Source organism: Prosopis cineraria, unplaced genomic scaffold, assembly GCF_029017545.1.
Source record: "Prosopis cineraria cultivar Desert tree isolate PC_DT_omini unplaced genomic scaffold, ASM2901754v1 PC2, whole genome shotgun sequence".
Classification (NCBI taxonomy): Eukaryota; Viridiplantae; Streptophyta; class Magnoliopsida; order Fabales; family Fabaceae; genus Prosopis; species Prosopis cineraria.
In genome coordinates this window covers 15039882-15057999 of record NW_026555333.1, presented here as the reverse complement: position 1 = coordinate 15057999, position 18118 = coordinate 15039882, and the positions used below count along the sequence as shown (strand labels likewise).

General features: G+C 32.6%; 2 protein-coding genes across 2 annotated transcripts; both read right to left on the bottom strand.

The window, feature by feature from the left end:
• Positions 1–2215: 2215 nt before the first annotated feature.
• LOC129302557 (uncharacterized) lies at positions 2216–3239 on the bottom strand. Its single transcript, XM_054941493.1, has 2 exons — positions 2298–3239; positions 2216–2221 (listed from the first exon to the last, which is right to left on the bottom strand). The coding sequence occupies exons 1-2, from the start codon at positions 3237–3239 to the stop codon at positions 2216–2218; spliced, it is 948 nt and encodes a 315-aa protein (XP_054797468.1).
• A 5886-nt stretch (positions 3240–9125) lies between these two features.
• LOC129301703 (transcription repressor MYB6-like) lies at positions 9126–10804 on the bottom strand. Its single transcript, XM_054940302.1, has 3 exons — positions 10546–10804; positions 10208–10337; positions 9126–9963 (listed from the first exon to the last, which is right to left on the bottom strand). Exons 1-3 carry the CDS (start codon positions 10673–10675, stop codon positions 9579–9581), a joined length of 645 nt encoding a protein of 214 aa, XP_054796277.1. The 5' UTR covers positions 10676–10804; the 3' UTR covers positions 9126–9578.
• Between the last annotated feature and the right edge of the window lie 7314 nt (positions 10805–18118).

Sequence of the window (18118 nt, the reverse complement as noted above, 5' to 3'; positions counted from 1 at the left end):
CGTGAAGCCTGTCGCAAACCATATAGGGACTTCCTTAATCGACACACCTTGCGCGGTCCAGAACGATGGAAACCCTGTGGGATCTTCATGTATACTTCCTCATCGAGGTCACCATGGAGAAAAGCATTGTTTACGTCGAGTTGGTGGACAAACCAATTCATCTTGGCAGCGAGAGCAAGAAGGCACCGTACGGTCACAAGCTTAGCAACCGGAGCAAATGTCTCATGAAAGTCGATACCCTCTCGTTGAGTAAATCCTTTTGCTACGAGACGAGCCTTATATCGCTCTACCTCTCCCGTGGGTTTATACTTAACTTTGTATACCCATTTCGAGTCAATAGCATGTTTGCCAGGTGGGAGATCGACAATCGACCATGTACCATTCTGTTCAAGAGCCTCGATCTCACATGCCATGGCCTCACGCCAATGTGCATGGCGGACTGCTTCTGTAAAATGCTTGGGCTCATCTTGCTTATCAATTGCTGCCAAGAATGCTTTGTGCGAGGAAGAGAAACGCACGTTAGAAACAAAATTAGTAAGAGGGTGTGCAGTGGAGTTACCTGATGCAGATATCGAGATCCCTGAAGAGGGTAGAGTAGGATGAGACGGATGGGCTAAAGAAGTTGGAAGGTCGAGATCATAATCTCCTAAATGGCTTGGTGCTCGCCTGGTTCGTTGACTACGACGAACTGCGTCAATCTGTTCAACTTCTACAGTAGGAAGACAGTCAACCGATTGCTCAGTACTTGATGCAGCACCAGTCTCAACAAGAGAAGAATGACTAGTAAGTGGTGCCTCTGATGCATGTGCTACCTTTTCATCATCAATAATGGCACCATGGGTAGGTGGCTTACTAACCGAAGCTGTAGTCTCGGTTTGTAGGTTCTGGAAGGGAAACTGAGTTTCCAAGAAAACCACATGGCGTGATACATAGACTTCTCCACTACGGATATCGTACAAGCGATATCCCTTCTGGCCTGTGGGGTATCCGATGAAGACACACGCTCTCCCACGTTCATCAAACTTATCTACAATTCTTGAGTTGTGTGCATATGCCAAACACCCAAAACTGCGTAAGTGTTCATATGTCGGTGTCTTACCGAGTAGCACCTCATATGGTGTTTTATGACGCAACACCCTCGACGGGAGGCGATTGATAAGGTGCACAGCTGTCAACACACACTCCCCCCAAAACGACGTTGGCAAGCCCGCTTGAAAACGTAATGCTCGAGCCACCTCCAATATATATCGATGTTTGCGCTCCACGACCCCATTTTGCTGTGGGGTATATGGGCACGTGGTTTGTAGTGTAATGCCCTTCTCAACATACAATGCAAGCATGAAGCTGGACTGGAATTCTAAGCCATTATCTGTGCGAATTGTTTTTACTCGTGCCCCATACTGTGTTTCTATCATGGTCAAGAACATTGGTAAATATATTTTCACATCTGACTTATGCTTCATGAGATAGACCCAAACAGTTCGACTAAAGTCATCTACAATGGTGAGGAAGTAATGTGCACCTGACAAAGATGGTACTTTATATCCACCCCATATATCGCAATGGATCATGTCAAAACAAGAAGAGGTTTTTATTGTACTAGAAGGAAATACAAGATGGGTCTGTTTTGCTCTTAAACAAGAATCACAGTGTGCCAAGAGCTCATTATTGAAAGCATTTGAGAGTAGACTCATTTTCTTCATTTTGTCTTCAGGAGGGTGCCCGAGTCGATGATGCCAAACCTGCAGATCCACTGTGTTTCGCACATTCATCACACTTCGCACATGCGTGGCTGCCTTTTGTGACATTTTCGACTCAAACATATATAGCCCATCCCGTTCTCTAGCCACTCCAATCAGGGTCCTCGATCTGTAGTCCTGGATAAGACAAATATTACGCACAAGAATCACCATATAATCATATTGTTTTAGCAGCTTCATTATAGACAACAAATTGCATTTAAAATCTGGGATATATAAAACTTTGTCTAGCTGTAGATGATCATTTATTGTAGCCTGCCCAATGCCTGCCACTTGCACACTATCTCCATTAGGAATTTGCACTGGAGGCTGATTTAAAGCCTTTGAAATGTTATGCAACAACGTTGGGTTGCAAACTATGTGGTCGGTTGCCCCTGTGTCAATCACCCAGCTATTATTAGAATTCACCATACCTGCCATGTTGGCTCGCGGTCCACTTTCAACCTTATTGACATCTATTTCTTGGTTGATGCATTGTAGAAGGCGTTCATATTGATCAGTTGTCAATCCTGGAATAGGACTCTCAGTCATGCTCACCTGTGCAGCACGTGGCATACCCTTTTTCTCACCCCAGTTCGTCCGTCTTTCTCGTTTGTCACGACTCCCTTTCTTCCAATCCTCAGGGAACCCAATCAACTCGTAACATCGATCTTCTGTATGTCCTAACTTTTGGCAATGATTGCATTTAGGCTTTTCCCTTTTTCCATCTCTGGGTACTTTATCAGTACGCACTTGAAACGCCGCACTTTCGATCACAGGCCTCTGCATAGCTGAAACTTGCCTTTGTTGTTCATCCTCTGCAACCAGGTGGTATGCTTGTCCCAGCCTTGGTGTGGGTTTCATACTAAGAATCTGAGTTTTAATGGTGTTGGATGCCTCATCTAGTCCCATGAGAAACTCGTACAAGCGATCTCGTTCCTTCATTTCAACAAGCTGCTTTTCAATATCACACGTGCATTTACCACACTCGCACTTAGGCATCGGCATGATCGTCTCTATTTCATCCCACAAGCTTTTCAGCTTGGTGTAGTAAGTGGGTGCTGAAGATCGATCCTGCCGCATCATTGCTACCTGCCTTCGGAGTTCATATACGCGAGGCGCATTACCTTTTCCGAATCGCTCCTCGAGATCTGTCCATATCTCACGAGCACTCTTAGCGTAACGTACGCTAATGCGAACATCCTTGTCCATCGAACTCTTCAACCATCCCTTCACCATTGCGTTGCAACGCATCCACGCACTGAGTTCCGACGAGTCGACAGACGGCATTGACAGTGTGCCATCAACAAATCCTATTTTGTTCTTAGCGAAGAGAGCGTTCGCCATGTCGTTCACCCACTCCGCATAGTTGCCTTCATTAAGCAGTTCACTGACATAAACTTGCCCTGGGTTATCAGATGGGTGTAAGTAATAAGGAGACGATGTGTCGCTACTGTTCTTCCCATCGGCACCACTCTTGGCTTCATCAGTTTCAATCATGGTTGAACACAAACAAGGTATTCAGGACCTCAGCTCTGATACCATGAAGATTTTGTTAATGGAGGAATGTTTTTTTTTTCAAAGCATAAGCTGCACACGGCAAGCATATATACAGTGAGACGCGATCGTAATCCTCGCGTATGTTCTGCCTAAGATATCTCCTGTGATCTCACGATATTTACAATTAAAATAATAATATCTAAATCCCTACAGTCACGTGCTTTAGTTATGCCGCATATCACGCATGAGCCCACGTGAATAGTTATTACGCACGAGAGTACCATGCATGCACGCTTTCATGTTAACCAAATTTGAACACTTGTTTATTTCAAATGATGTAGAAAATAAAATAATACTAATATCGAAGTTATAACCACATCAATTTGTTAGCGAAAAATTAATATTTCAGCTTAAAAATGTAGGGGGAAATAAAATAAAATAAAATAAAAGATCTGGACTTTAATTGACGTACCTAATCATCTGGATCGTTTAAAATAAGACATGTAAAACATCATTAAGCCCAATTAGAAACCTTACGAATTAGGATTGTTTAGGACCCAAGAAGGTGCAACATCCTCATGCAATCCACTCGGTCTCCACATGGAACCACACAAACATATTTTTGGCAGTGTACATGTTTATGAGAAACTATAGCAAAAATGTTTTTCGTGGTTTTAACAAAGTTAATAATATTGACGATGACAGTCAAAATATATGTGTGGCTTAATTAATAAAGATATCGAGATGACTAATTACAACTTGTCATACAATTAATTAAATTAGACTTGTTGAATTGATTTTTTTTTTTTTAAGCATTCTAGAATTAGACTGGACTAAGATGGATTCAAACTCTTCCTATACACACATGCACACACGTGATGGATGACGACTATATAAAATGTGCACAATTCATGCTTTCAGCTCAGGCAACTGTCGATATATTCTTTTCGTGTAAAATTTTTGTCTCATGAAATTATCTTCTTAATGTGAACATTTCTTGTTGAATAATTCATAGTATACTTCGTACGTACTAATTATATACGAGTTAGTCAAAATTGGAAACCATATACACAAATTATGAAAACAACCATATATATATTTGGAGGATAAATTTTCCACTTTTTTCAAACTTTTTTTTTTTTGAAAAAAGGTGGAAGATACATGACATAAATCATGCACAAATGTATAAGAGTATTACAATCGAAATCAAACTGCGTGCATCATTCGTAACTTTAATTTGTAGAATAATATTGGTCAAGTAATAAAGTTGGAGAACAAATTATTATTTAATCATCTCAAATACGTAAGTCCTTTATATCCATGCATAGATCATTCTTTTTAAAAAGGTCTTGCTTTTCTATCTTATCACTTTTTTTTTGGGACGGAAATTATCATTCACATTTCACAATTCAAATCCACGTCAATTCATGCACAAAAGTTTTTGGAAAAGTAAACAGATTCTCTTGCTATTGTGTTTGATGGATCATTTACTTATTTTTGTTTTTATTATCACACTGTTTCTATTTTTCTCTTAAACATCAAAATGAAAGCTTGTTACAGGTCAACAAAAATTGGAAGTTTGTTCTTAAATCGAGTTAAATATTAATTATTTCAGGTCACACAAAAATTCGTTTCATGGAATTCTTTTTCCTCCTTCTATAAATAGTCTCTTGAATTCATTTCATGCACCAATACGATAGTTATATAGATGACCGTTTGATATTTCTGGAGCAAAATATATATTTTTTAATTCCTATTATGCTACTATGTACTCAAAATTGAATAATTTTTATATTCTATATAATTTTTTTAAACAATAGAGATGCAAAGATCCATTTTCATAATTAAATTTCTTTTTTATTATATTTTAGTTCTATATCAAATAAAGTACTAATCATATTACTAAGTTCCCATACACACACACACATATATATATAGACATGCAATTAAACAATATTGTTAATCATGAACAGACTTGATTTGGTTTGGAAAAAAAGTATAAGATTGGATAAAACTAAATTTAGTGTGTGTGTGTGTGAATGAAAAAAATTATAAACTTGAATTTTAAAATTTTAAATTATCATAATTAATTTAGAAAAGAAACATATCTTCAACTAATAGCATCATAACTGTAACTGTTAAGGAAAGAAAAAAGTTTAGAGTGAAATTGGCTATTTGGTTCGACTAGTTTTTTGTCAATTCAAAACAACAATTCAAAGCAATTCATTAAATAATAAGAATAGGATAAACTTGTATAAGATTTCAATTCAATTACGTTGTTAACTTCTTGGGGGGTTCCAAACGCACCCATAAAATGTCATCGTTGGCACTAATTATTAATTATGGTTGCATGTGAGTAATTTCTCTTGTAATTAATTAGAATTTGTGGTTCAATCACACATGCTTCTGATGAACTGGTCACCCATGCTTGCTTATTTTTTTGTCTTTGAATGGTAGCTGCCCCGACACACGTGATGTAGGACGGACGGATGTGAAAGATATCTAGGTAAATTATTTCTAGAGAACCATAAAATTTAAATAATTGAAGTTAAATATTTTTAAATAATTTAAATAAGATCGAGGAATCAAATCTCCTAAATGAAAAAAAGAAATTATTTTAAAAAATTGACAATTGCTAGGTTTTAGGTAAATTATTAATTTATTATTCATAATATACATTGATAAGATTTTTTTAAGTTTCAATAATAATTTTTGAATAATCTTACAGTAAGGTTTCTTTCAATAATTATTGATAGGTAACATTTAATAAAATCAAGGACCCCATTTAATTGCTTGTTTAATTTTAATTATTGAATAAATTAATAAAATTATTAATTATAATTGTTAATATCTTTTGACATAAAATTTCAAACTTTGGATGATTAGATGTAAAAGAAATATGATGGGTGATGATGAATTTGTTGTCAATGCATTAGGTCATGGAGCAAATGGTTTAGGGATAAATCAGAAGTATATATAACCGTCCTACTGATGTTACGTATTAGAAGTGGGTAAACCAGAGGGTTAATTAATTTAATTCAATGAAGTTGACGGATTTAATTAATTTAATGACTTCTTCAACACTTTGGGTAAAGACGATCACTACCCGTCTAATCTATCACCAATGGGGACAATGACGTCCCTAAATGTGAAAAGCTTACAGCAAAAACTGTGCACTGATCAATGATTGTACCAAAAAAATCAAAACAGCACACAATTATGGGCTCATTTGGCCCAATAAACTTGTTCTGGATTTCAGAATTTGCTTGGGCTATCCCATAAGGCCCAAAATCCACAATAACCAACAAAACAATCAGAGAGCTCTCCCAACATGATTGTAAAGTCCGAATTGTATTTGAATTATTTTTTTGAAACATAAAATTTGTATCAAGTCATGAAAACTAATATAAACTTTCATAGCTTGGCCCCACACACACACACTTGGAAGGCTGGTGAAGTCATGGAAGCTGAAGCTGGCAATCACGCAAATTTTGTGCTGATGAGTAGCTGCAACTACCGTTCTATAAATAGTATAAACTTTATGGGTTGGGAATGCCAACATAAAAGGAAGTCTTAATGGTACAGAGCTTCACATTTATGACAAATCTAACTACCACTTGCTCTCTCCTTCAAACGTTGTCTAGTTTTTCATTTCAATCTACCTGGCTACGGAAAGAGGTCTCTCCTTTTCTTTCATTTTCTGAATCTCCACGTTGATTTTATTCTATTAAATAAATTTATTTTAATTACAAATTTTGTAAATGATGAGGATTGAGAAAACGAGGAAAAAGAAAAGGAGAGTCTCTTGTCCCACCTCAGTAGCTCTTTGGAACATATTCATTTCGGTTTTTATTAGAGGCTATTTTTAATTATTTTATTAGAATTAGAGAATGACAGTTAACTTATTAAATATATTTTAAAATTTAAAAATTTAACTTTACCCCTATTATGTTGGAATTTGGGGTGAGGGAATCTCTAAATAATTGATATAAGCTTGGACAAGAAAAGAATAGTTTCATTGAAAGAGTAGTTTCATTCAAAGAAAATTTTTATTGCAAACTCTTTCAACAATTTACACATGCTCTTGTTGACTTTTCAACACTCACAAGCTCTCACCATGTCATTTCACTTTCTTTCTTTCTTTCTTTTTTTTGGCTTGCTTCTCACACACGCATAGCACTGGACACACTCACATGCTTGCAGAGAAAAAAAAAAGTCAGACAAAGGTATAGAAAATTTTGAAGGAAGAAAGACGTCGATTTCAACATATTAAAGATAGGAAGAGGGATATAAAATATTCAATGAGTCATAAAATTAAATTTATAATAAAAATAAAATTGAAACATTGTAATAAATAATTTTTGATGTGCTTTATATTAAGGATTAAAGTGGATCCTTCCAAAATGTGCCATACACCGAGGGAGTACACTCTCTCATGGTACGTGAGATTTTTAGCCCAGGATTGTCACCACTATATGCACACATTCATGTTCTCTCAATTATTATTATTATTATTATTATTATTATTATTATTATTATTATTATTTTGAACAAGAAAAATTTAGACAAGCTTAATCTTGGGATATTTGCTAAAGTCAAGGTAGGTCTCAAAATTATTTAAACAACACTTGTAGAAATATTTATTAATTACTCATGAACAAGGTTTCATATTAATAATAGGATTCAAATCCGTGTCCTTGCAGGATAACAAGCCTTAACTAGTTCGATTTTTATATACAGTTACAGGGTCAAGTTATCTTCAAATATTTTAACAATTATAATTTTTTTGAGAAAAATATAAAATTTCATGTAACTTGAGATCCAGTGAAGCAAAATTAATAATAGTAACACATGAAACATATAAATTCAATTCAAATCTACCCAGTTTTTAATGTGGTAGGGTGTTCGGGCAGCATGCGAAGCCTCACAGATGAAGCCCCACCCACCTCCTAGCCGACCGAACACCCAAATGAAGGCTATCACCAAAAAAAAAAACAAAAACAAAAACAAAAACAAAGTAAAAGAAGGCTGAAATGGAAATTTCAAATATGTTGAGAGAATGGTCTATCCACTTAAAACTCAGTCAAACTCAATTCCCTAATCTTGATATTGTTATGATCATTTCCTTATATAAGAAATGTTAATCTATATGTACATGTACTTATATAATTATATACTATAAGCTTTATGTTTACACAAAATTTAAAGAGCGAATTACATTGCTTAGGAATAATACGAATTTTAGTAAATTTTGCAATGCATCGTTTTTTTAAGCTTCTAGTATTATTGTTAGCACATATCTTCCTCAAGATACATGCTCCTCATCTTCTTATTCGGCCTCATGCTCCTTGATTGGGATCGAACTGAACTTGCGATGCCTTTATTCCAGAAAATTCAAGTATATGATTAATGTTTTTATGACTCAGATATCTTTACAACACTTTTTATAATTTCAAGCATCAAAATGTTCTCGAGAATAATCCTGTTTTATTCGGCCTGCGTAGGAATTAGGTTATCCATATAAATCACATGTCGAGATAAAGAGAATGTTTGACTACGTCCCATATACTGTACAAGGCTTGTCAGGCCCACCTTTGTTACTTCATAACCGAGTTTATACATGCATATACATATATACATATTTATTGTACAGTTTAATTATTTAGTTGTACGTACAGCCTCTGTATGTATTGACGTAAAACAGTTACCAAAGTATCAATAATACTCATTCTCATTCAGTACCATTCCCATTTTTTGACTCAGTCGTCACAAGGCTATGTTTTTGAGTATCTTGTTACTTGATACCTTTTTCATGTTAAGAGAGGGCTCGCTTTTCCCTGTCTTCTTATCTTGGAGGTCTTTCATGTTGAAATAATGAATACAAGCTACGCAAACGACACTTTCTTGCCATATATATGTATACACACACTGACACACACATCTATTTGTTACAAGGAAGCTGTTTGAATGAAGAATTTAACTCCAAAAGCAGCTTATCAAAGTTATGACGCATCTAACAGTCCTATATAAGATAATTTAGAATAAAGCTATGTACAAAGTACTCACTAATAAGGCATTCCCATTAGCAGCAAAACTCAAATAAACCCACACCATTTTTAAGATATGAAACATATCATAATCATGATCAATTGGATGAATGTTTTTTGTCGACCTCGTGACCTAATTTTCTTGCCGTAACCAACAAGCACCTAAATTTACAAAATACAGAGAGATCTGAATATTTGCGCTCAACTTGTACTGACATAAAGGTCAATATATATATATATATATATTGAACATTCAATTAGAATTTATACATGAGACATATATATTATGAAGCTAGTTAAATAGAGGAAGGGTTGGAGCTGATTGGCTCTGATCCATGTCCTTATTATTAGCAGCAGTATTGTGGGAGGACTCAGCAGAATTTAGGTTTGGTGCAGTGCGAGAAGGAAAAGCAATAGTGAGGTCAAGATTCAACTTGGACGATGGTTTTTCTTTTTCCTTTAATGAGTCAGAGGATGTCGCGGCAGCAGCCGGTAGGGCATCATCATCGTCATCATCATGACGAGGACGATGATTATGAAAGCTCTGGTGAAGATGAAGCTTATGGTTCTCAGGGTCTATACCCATCTTCGTTAGCTTCCTACGGATGTGAGAATTCCAATAGTTCTTTATCTCGTTGTCTGTTCTTCCAGGCAACCTTCCAGCTATCAAGGACCACCTTGTAAAATTACATACCAGTAAGCTAAACTGTTCATGAGTTATTATTAGGGACCTGGTTTCTTAAACTCGTGGGCCCACATCTAGTATAGTTACATGTAAATGCCAACTATAATTAACAGTGGATAAAATTTGTCAGGGAAATTAATTACTCTAATGGGTAAAATAAATAAATACAGTAAGATAGCAGATAAAATATATGTTTTACTTAAGATTTGTATCAGATTATATATATATATATATACCGGTTGCCGAGGAGGGCATGGAGCTTGATGATGAGGTCTTCTTCGTCTTGAGCAAAGTTTCCACGTTTGATATCAGGCTTCAAATAATTTATCCATCTCAACCTGCAACTTTTTCCGCAACGATGCAGCCCTGAGATGAATTATTTACAGTGATATATATATATATATATTAGCAGAGCTCTGAGGTATATCCCATAAAGGACCTGATTTGAAAGACTGTAATTTCTTTAAAGGAGAGATCTCTTTCAGTTGAAACCAGCAGGTAGCAGAATGAAAATAGAACCACACTATATATATATCAGTTGGTTTGAGAATGAAAGAAAGAAAAAGGAGAAAACCTGCGGCTTTGGGAAGGGAACGCCAACAGCCTTCACCATGAGTTTGGATGTAATCGATGAGCTTTTGGTCTTCTTGCTTAGACCAAGCTCCTTTGTTGGTGTCTTGTTTTTCACAGCAAGGCTTTCTCATTCCTTATGAGCTTCTTCTTCTTCTTCTTCTTCTTCTTCTTCTTCTCTCTCTTTCTTTGGCATTCAATGTAAGATGTAAGAAAGAACCCAGAGAACTATGGCTATGGCTTTAAAGAGAAAGAGAGAAGGGGGGGGGGTTCCCTTGAGAAGGGCACGGGAGAGGGTAGATATATGCACGCCGTCAAGTCCTTTGGGAGGTTGGTTGACTTGGACCGGTGGGTTAGCCCGCGTGGGTGCATGCATGGCTTACTCACTGTTCTGGATATGTTTCAAACTTTAAACTAATACATTTTTCTTATTGTTTTTATTACTATTATTCATAAACATCTCATTTAATTTTTTTTTAAACCAGATCATGTCATTATTTTTGTTATTATAAAATATCCGAATTATGAATGTATATAACTATATATTCACATAACAAAATGTAATTAATATATATATATGACATCTATTTTTTATCTGTTTTACTCATATTTTCTTTCCCTGTATATATATTTTTATCTATGTCGTCTTGTATTATATGAAATTGTTTTATAATTTATAACTTTAAAATATTTGAAGGCAATGATATGCATGGGTAATGAAGGGAGTGAAATTCATTGGAAATTAAAGGATAAGGTGGGTTCTTCTGAATTGCTTACTGTCAAGTAAATGTCATTTTCATTTCGTCATGTACGTTTGAGAAAGTGTTTTCATGTCATTGAGATTTAGTTACTGGTCAATTTTCATGGTTGAAATTCAGAGGGAAGGTGTCACAGTACAAATTATTTTCCAAGGACAATTACCAAATTAAGTGTATGGTTATTGGAAGTGAATACCCAAAATTTTGGAGGAATTAACAGTCTCATCCGGAGCATCAAGTGCGGCTACATGAATTAAAGGATGTTATGGTACTTTATAACATCCAAATCTTTGAATATAATGTTAATTAAAAGATCTCTTTCAATAATTTTATTGAGTTTTTTTTTTTGTCTTTCTACCCAAAATATGTGTTTATTTTCCTTTTTTGCCAATTTTAAAAATGTTTGAACCATCAACAGCTTTTGAAATTAATAAAAAAACAACCAATATAAAATACACAAATTCTAGCAAGCTTTGTATATGCTGTGAACAATATGATTCTTTTATCAACTTTTATACGATATGTATGGGACTCATGTGGAGTTTCATGTTATGCGTGTATATGAATTTATATAATTGTAGAAATAACTTCGGCCAAAAAAATAATTGTAGAAATAACAGAAACTGTCCTCTTTAACTACACTAAACCTTAGGAAATTACACTTATGCAATTTACAATAATTAAAAATTATTTTTGAAGCCCTCTTTTAATTGATGGCGTAAAATCTAATTTTAGAAAGCTTGCCATACGCATCACCCATGGGAAGCTATTACAGCAATTAGGAAATTCGATCAGCTGTACGACATTGATAGATAGTGATAGATTATAGAATAGAAAATGGTAGATTAATATGGATTTAAATTCAGTGCTGTACTTAATATAGGTATTAAATATGTGTATCATTTAAATTATTAAAATATAAATCAACGATTCAAATAAATTCATTTATTTATTAATCATAAATAAAGTATAAATTCATAATCATTGATCTAAATTTTAAGTACAGTTACCAAATCTAAATTTAACTACATATGAGTACGTCCAAATCTCATTTCCTTAATTTTGTTTTTCTTTTAAATTGTGAGGGCATAGGAAAAGGATGTTTCCTTCATATTGTCTTGTGACCCTAAATTAATATCATAAAATATCAGAAAGAGAAAGCGAAATTAAACTTGACATACATATCCGAAACCAGTGCCATTTCCATCCACTAGTTGTATCTAAGGATAACAAATTTTATCCTTTTATTCACACACATATGAGTTTTTTTTTTTTGGGTAAAAACATATATGAGTACAAAGAAAGATTCTCCAAAAGTTTTTATCGCGGACTTCTTCTAGAATTCGAAAATAGAATTAAACAAATTACTTATTATTTGTTGAAGAGAAATATATCTCTTAGATTCCTCATCGAAAGAGGGGGGGAAAAATACCCCTTAGATTCTATGGAAGCTTCCACACTCATTTAGAATGAATTTTCTCATACTCATTTGCCTTTCAATCCTTTCAAGAAAATTAATTCGAGACCTTTGAACATGAATTTAGATGGTAGCGTTAATGTCTAGAGAAGTTAACAAATGCTTAGACTAGCTCTCTCACCATCAAGTGATTCGGGATAATTTGGATATATACCAAGATCGTTAACAAATTACTCATTTTATCTCAATTTTTTTAAACATTTTAGGTAAAATTATACATACTAGTAAAACTTTTTAAATACACTTTTATTTATTTATTTATTTATTTTTATGAGAAGCGATGCAAAAAAAAAAACCAAAACAATTTACACGGAGACATGATCAAGAAAGAACTTCCTTTCATTATTCACTACTTTGACCTAACAAGGTCAGAGTTGTACAATTTTATTTTTTAAAACAATAATATAAATTTTTAAAAATACATTTTATTTAATAACTTTAAAGAGAGGGAAAATATAATAATAAAAGAATGATAATATTAAAAAAGTATATTTAATAAAATTTTATTATTATTAAATTGTTTTATATTTTGGGATGTTAAATTGTTAAAAATATGATAATATGGGCTTTGGGCCTTGACCCAATATTGTCATTGTATAACAAGCTCCTAAGAGTCTAGCCGTATGTGGTTTAGTCTAAATCTACTCATGTCTCAATTGACTGTACTTGTAATCAAGATATTTATTGAACTCTCCCATTCTCTCTCTTTCTCAGTTTGTCTCGTATAAATCACTTTTAAAATTGTCTTTAAACTAAGACGGAGCCAGTATATTCTATTTAAAAAAGAATACCAAAAGGAAAGTGTAGAAAATGATAGGAATACTCCGATTATTTTGATAAGATTATTGGTGATTTGGAGATAGCAAATCAATCTTTGTTATCCCAGAAGTCAAACAATTTGAGACGAGCTGCTGCTAACTAATTAAACCATATCAGATTGTGTATATATCTACAGCTCCAAACCCCTTTACGTGTGTGTGTATATATTTTCCTATCCATGTCATAAATATTTTAACACTATATATATATATATATATAAGCGCAACCTTTTCTGATTCTATTCTATATACATATAACTCTTGAAAAGATCAAAGAAGGCGTAGCAGAGCAAGTGGTGAGGTCTTGTTTTGTTTTACAATTTCCCATGTCACTGTCTTTTTGCCCTTTCCCGCATATAGTCACGACTCTATCACAAAGGACCAACACTCTCTTTTTCTGTGGTCTTGGCATATTCTACATTTAGTAAAACCATTGCCAATTGTTGTGGACTTTATTCAATTTCACCTTTTCCAAAGCTCCCAATCTTGATTTTCAGAAGTACACAGGCGACTGAGAATCTGAGATGAGTGAAGAAGATGCCATAGAAACCGTAGAATACATGGGAATCTTTTCAGGTAACCTCAGCTGCTTCGACTGTTGAAATGGACATGGTATGTTATTTGACTCAGTGCATTACATGTTACTTTTTACTGACCCCAAAACCAGCTTTTTTTATTGCATCAAATAAGGATTAAATTGAAGCCCTCATGGAATGTTTCAGGTGACCCATTCTATAAATATTTGCCATTATATTGCATTTACGGGAACTGAGAAAGCACCTGCCTCAGAATTTAAGATCTGAGACACTCAAATATCATTTCACTCTTAATTAAGATCCAAAAATTTATATATTCTATCTTGTGTGTTCAAGATACTAATTAAAAGATAAAAATAATGTTATCCAAATTGTCTGAATAAAATATATACACTCTCTCTTGTCCCTATTATAAGGTATTTTCAACTATTTCGTAGAAATTAAGAAATAACAGTTAATTTTTTTAAATATATCTTAAAATGAAAAAAATTAACTTTATTGCTATTAAAAATACAATAGAAATAAAAAAAATGTAATAATAAATAAACCTCAACGTACGTTACATTAAAAATTAAATAATTTTTTAAAAGATGTCTTATAATGATAAGAGAATTGAGTACTTAATTTACACATCTTTAAAGGCATGCAAGGAATCTTGACTGAGATAGTATTGCATTCCAGAAGATGAGGAAAGTTAGATTTCTTGAACAACTATTCAATACCTTAAGATAAGCAGGTCATAGAAAAAACTCATCCATCTAGTATTTTATCAACTTACTAGCTATCATTATTGGCAATTTTTCAAATTAATAAAAAAAGTATTTTGATAAACTAAATTTATAATTATTATTAGTTTATTGCTCCTCGTAAAAATGACTATAATAGCTTTAACATGTATGAGATCTTAAATTTGAGTTTGCCTTATGAAAGCTATCTTAATTGGTTCAAACACTACTTGAAATTATTAACTCAATAATATTAGATATAACATGTACTCCCTCCCGTCTCTATTATAAATCACTTTTAATTATTTTATTAGAGTTAAGATAACTTATTAAATTTGTCTTAAATTAAAAAATATTTTAACTTTCCTCCTATTAAAGAGAGAGGGAGAAGCCCAACATTCCATGAGTCATATAAAAACACTAAATTAAAATTAAATTCTCCTTAACCTTTAGTAATTTGATAGGGGCAACATTCAGTGGCGCAGCCATATTGAACCAAAGGGGCAGATGCACCCTCTCAACTGGGGTTAGTTTGATATGTGTGATGAAGGAAAGAGAAACTTGAAAGTATCTAAATGTTGAAAGTCATGCCACATAGGAAAGAAATGTGAAATTGTACATCTTGCGTGGTTTTTCTACTATACTGTATTTGACAAAAAAGTCACTTAACTTGCAATAATCACCTCCTTTCTATTCATTTTACTAAATACTTTTTTTATATATTAAAAATGTAAATACTTCTTTTTTTGATTAGATTGTGTAAGATTTAAGCTTTTAGTCTTCTATTTTTTGATATTTTGCACACCATTATACTTATTGTTTGACAGTCACCTAATCTTGATTTATATCCAAATATACTATATATATAGATGTGTGTTCTAACTTACAATCTAATAAACTTTAAACATAAATTGTAAACTCATTAACTTGAGTATGCCAATATTTTTTTATTATACATATATCAAATAAAAAAATATTCACAACAATTTTTTTAAAATTATTTAGTTTTTTATTTCTCATATTCAATGTTTTTTAAAACATGAAATCACAACTATAAGATATAAAATTAAATTTTAATTACTAAAATTTATTTTAAATATTTTTAAATTATATTGCACCTCCTAAGTTGGGGTCTTGGCTTCATTACTGGTAACATTTAAATATATCAATTAACGTGATTTATATTGAGAATCAATAAATTTTTCAAAAAAGTGACATATAATAGGAATAGGATGGAGTGCTTAAATATATTGAAAAAAAATCAAATTTAGTTAAATATATATATTGCTAGAGTTTAAAAATCAATATTAGTGTATAGTGAACCGAACCAAGGAGTTTTGAAGTGGAATGGTTGGTCATACTCATACAGATGCTATATGTATCTCATCTGTATGCTATATGTATCTCATCTAACAGTCTTTGCTTTTATAAATGGATACATATCCTTTGACGCTTATAATCCCCACATTCACACGCAACAAACTAAGGATTTCATACATTTGTTGACGTGATATGAGACGAAGAAATTTAGGGAGTGGCGAGTGTGGATAATCATCTGAATAACACATGAATCAGCCTTGCATTTCCTGACAACAAAACCAACTGTTACGTACAGTTCGTGAAAGGGACAATTCAACAACACACATCGACATTCATTGCTCATTCAATCTTTTACTGTTATTCTGTCATATTATTGGACCAATTTAATATGAATATATGCCTCTTGATCTTATCTCATAGGTTTTGTCCATCACCAAGTACCTCATAGTCCAAGAAAAAAACTCACCGATTTGTAAAATAGATGTGACAGTACATTGTTGTGTGGCTTTATGGGATGATATGTACAGATAAATATAAATCAATATCAATATTCAACATAAACCATGCAACAAATTATATTGTATGCACACACAATACAGGTCATAAAAACATTACAATTTATTTTTCAAACCTTGGAAACCGTATAGAAAAAAAAGGCTTGTTTAATGGTAGTTAAAAAAAAAAACCTTATTTGTCTCTATTTTTATGTGTTTTAATTAGATGTTTTTTTTTTTTTTGCTTAAAAAAAGGTGTGTATTTGTTTTTGCATTATTCTTTATCTAATGGAAGGACTTACCCGCAGGACGCTCATGAAAGGTTAAACCGGCGACGTCATGCTTAAGACGTAAGCTTAATGGATCGGATGTGCTTAGGGTTATTATGAAATAAGACCCCAACAAATTTAAGTGTTGTTTTAATCCATATAATAATATAAAAATATATCATAACATAATATAGATTTTATATTAAAAAAGTCATTTATAAGTTATGAATAATATAATTAACTTGCCCAATATCCTGGCCTAGGTCTACTTATTGCTAGATTAACTGTGCTTTCTTAAAATTAGAATAGAATTAAATTTTCCATGATGTGGTTTAGATGTGATTGAGTAGGTTTTGACGTTTTAAAACAAATTCGTTCTCACTTAGGGGAAAAAAAATAATAGAAAGAATCCTATTTTGATTTGAAAATCTGTTGTTATTTTTTTATTATTAATAGGTATTTTACCATTATAAACAACTCTATTCAAAATAGGTTAGATAATAAATGTTAGTATCTCTCTTAGTTGAGATTTGAACATCAATTTATTATCTTATGAGAGACTGACCTCTCACTAGACCCAAATCCATTGTTATTTATTTATTCATAAAAAATACATTGTTATTTATTAGGCTAAAGTAAACTTTTAACACCCTAACTTTATATAATGTTTCAATTTGATCATTTAATTTTATAAAGTATCTTTTTAATCATTTAATCATAATATCATTAATTTTAAATAATTATTTTTTGTGACAAATATTGTTATTTTAAAAATATTAAATTTAATATATTAATATTTAATAATATTTTATTAATATTTAAAAATTTAATGTAAAAATTTATTGACATAAAATTAATGATATTATGATTAAAGAATTAAAAAAATATTTAATAAAATTAAAGGATGGGTACGTTGAATTGGGTAGAGCTTTAGGCTGCCCAATATGTAATAGGACTACCAAAAGTCTGAACAGCTGGATGGGTTCGGCGTGAGCTGACCGTGTTTTCATTTGATCAGAGGCCATTATTTTACAGGGAAAATTACAGTTAAGACCCACCCAAAAGAATTAATTATTATAAAATTTATTAATAACTGAACTAAACTACAAAAATCTTACAATAATTAATTTTTTTTATATAGGACTTTAATATAATTATCTCTATTTTATATTGAATATTT

Coding starts and splice junctions, on each gene's coding strand:
- LOC129302557 (XM_054941493.1), bottom strand. CDS start 3,239: ATGATTGAAACTGATGAAGCCAAGAGTGGTGCCGATGGGAAGAACAGT.
- LOC129301703 (XM_054940302.1), bottom strand. CDS start 10,675: ATGAGAAAGCCTTGCTGTGAAAAACAAGACACCAACAAAGGAGCTTGG. Junction 10,338..10,545: donor TTCCCTTCCCAAAGCCGCAG/GTTTTCTCCTTT, acceptor AATTCATCTCAG/GGCTGCATCGTTGCGGAAAA. Junction 9,964..10,207: donor CATGCCCTCCTCGGCAACCG/GTATATATATAT, acceptor TAATTTTACAAG/GTGGTCCTTGATAGCTGGAA.